At 39.3% G+C, this 1,686-nt stretch overlaps 1 protein-coding gene across 2 annotated transcripts in view; it reads left to right on the top strand.

Moving 5' to 3' along the window:
- Positions 1-1,686, top strand: part of LOC106881816 (carnitine O-palmitoyltransferase 1, liver isoform) — a 19,478-nt gene that overhangs the window by 10,410 nt on the left and 7,382 nt on the right. For both annotated transcript variants that reach the window (XR_008266957.1, XM_052977441.1), the window contains exons 10-11: positions 840-979; positions 1,394-1,593. Coding sequence is in view for 1 of the 2 variants with exons in the window: in XM_052977441.1 (XP_052833401.1) it covers positions 840-979; positions 1,394-1,593 (340 nt within the window). In the remaining variant the exon portion in view is untranslated. The remainder of the gene's footprint in view (positions 1-839; positions 980-1,393; positions 1,594-1,686) is intronic.

The raw sequence follows: 1,686 nt of genomic DNA on the forward strand, positions 1-1,686 counted from the left end.
AATTCTTAGCATTCTAGGGGAAATGCCTAGCGGCATTTTGAGAATTGATTTCAGCTTCTATAAGTTAAAACAAAACATAATGGTATTTCAAATTTTGGCACAAGGCCAGCAAGTTTAAGGGGAGGAGGAAAATCAATTAAATTAACCCTGAATATTCAGGTCACCTTTTTATGTAAAAGGCACCCAGTGCCACTCTGTAAAGTGGTTGGCATTAGGAAGGGCATCCAGCTGTAGAAACCATGTGAAAGACAGCAGAGATTGTTGCAGTTTTCTCACTTGCCAGCCCCTGTCAAACCATCCAACCCATGACAGCAAGATGATGATGATGATGATGATGATGATGATGATGATGATGATGATGATGATGATGATGATAGCTTTTTAATTTTATTTTAGAAATTTACACGATGGGGGACAATAAGTTAGCAACAGTTTTGTATAGTTTCTACAGCTGGTTGCCCTTCCTAATGCCAACCACTTTAGAGAGAGGACTGGGTGCTTTTTATGTGGCACCAGCACCGACAAAATCTGTTTTCACATGGTTTTTACAACTGGATGCCCTTCCTAATGCCAACTACTTTACAGGGTGTACCGGGTGCTTTTTACATGGCACCAACACCAGTGAGGTTACTAAGTAACTTGCTGGTCAAAACCCCTCAACAGAAAAATAAGTAGTTTTGAGGGAAAGAAAAAGGTGTTTTGCGTTAGAATAGAATCCATTCTAATAACTACTTTGTTGTCTTTATTGATTTCTATCAATGATTCCATGACAGATCAATGCTTTTACAAGACTTCCGAATTCTTGATCTATACATTTCTTGTCTTCGTCTCTCCTCCAGATAGCTATTCAGAAGCAGCCAAATCGATTCCTGCTTTCACTGGAATTGAACGAAAAACCTGGGCCAAAGTCCGTGAAACCTTCTTCTCAGATGGCATCAACAAGGAATCGCTCCAAACCATTGAAACAGCAATATTTTTTGTAAGTTCCTCTTGGCAACCATTCAGCAATAACACCAAGTTTCTCTTTATTATTGCAGTTACTTTGTTATGTGACCATAACATCTTGTGGCTACATCATCACATGACCATAATGTCACACTACAATTGTTTCAATTCATTCCTGCACCTGTAGATCAGCATGTAGATCAGATGCTGGGCAATCAATTGTCTAGCATTTCAGGTGTACAATGCACCTCATCAGGTGACTTTTTAAACAAGTTTTCACTATGTCATCTTACCCATGAGCTGCAGGTGCGGAAATAACTTGAAACGATTGTAGTGAATTCTATTTTCTGTCTCTGATCTATTTATAAATATGTTTGTATGTTTGCATGTACGTATGAATGTATATCTGTCTATCAATCCATCTCTCTGTCCTCTGCCATTTCACTAGGTGACCCTGGAGACGATATCAGCTGAGACCATAATGGAACGGGCCTGTTACCTTATGCAAGGTGACGGCAGGTCATTGTGGTTTGACAAGAGCCTCAATGTCATTTACTTTGCCAATGGTCGTATGGGACTGAACTGTGAACACTCATATGCTGATGCTCCAGTGGTGGGACATTGCCAAGAGTACGTGATGACCAACGAGTAAGTATATAACTTTTTACTTCATCTATAAACACACACTGTGGTTGTATATATTTGTCATATATATCATCATCATCATCATCATCATCATCA

Source organism: Octopus bimaculoides, chromosome 28 (genome assembly GCF_001194135.2).
Source record: "Octopus bimaculoides isolate UCB-OBI-ISO-001 chromosome 28, ASM119413v2, whole genome shotgun sequence".
NCBI classification, from domain to species: domain Eukaryota; kingdom Metazoa; phylum Mollusca; class Cephalopoda; order Octopoda; family Octopodidae; genus Octopus; species Octopus bimaculoides.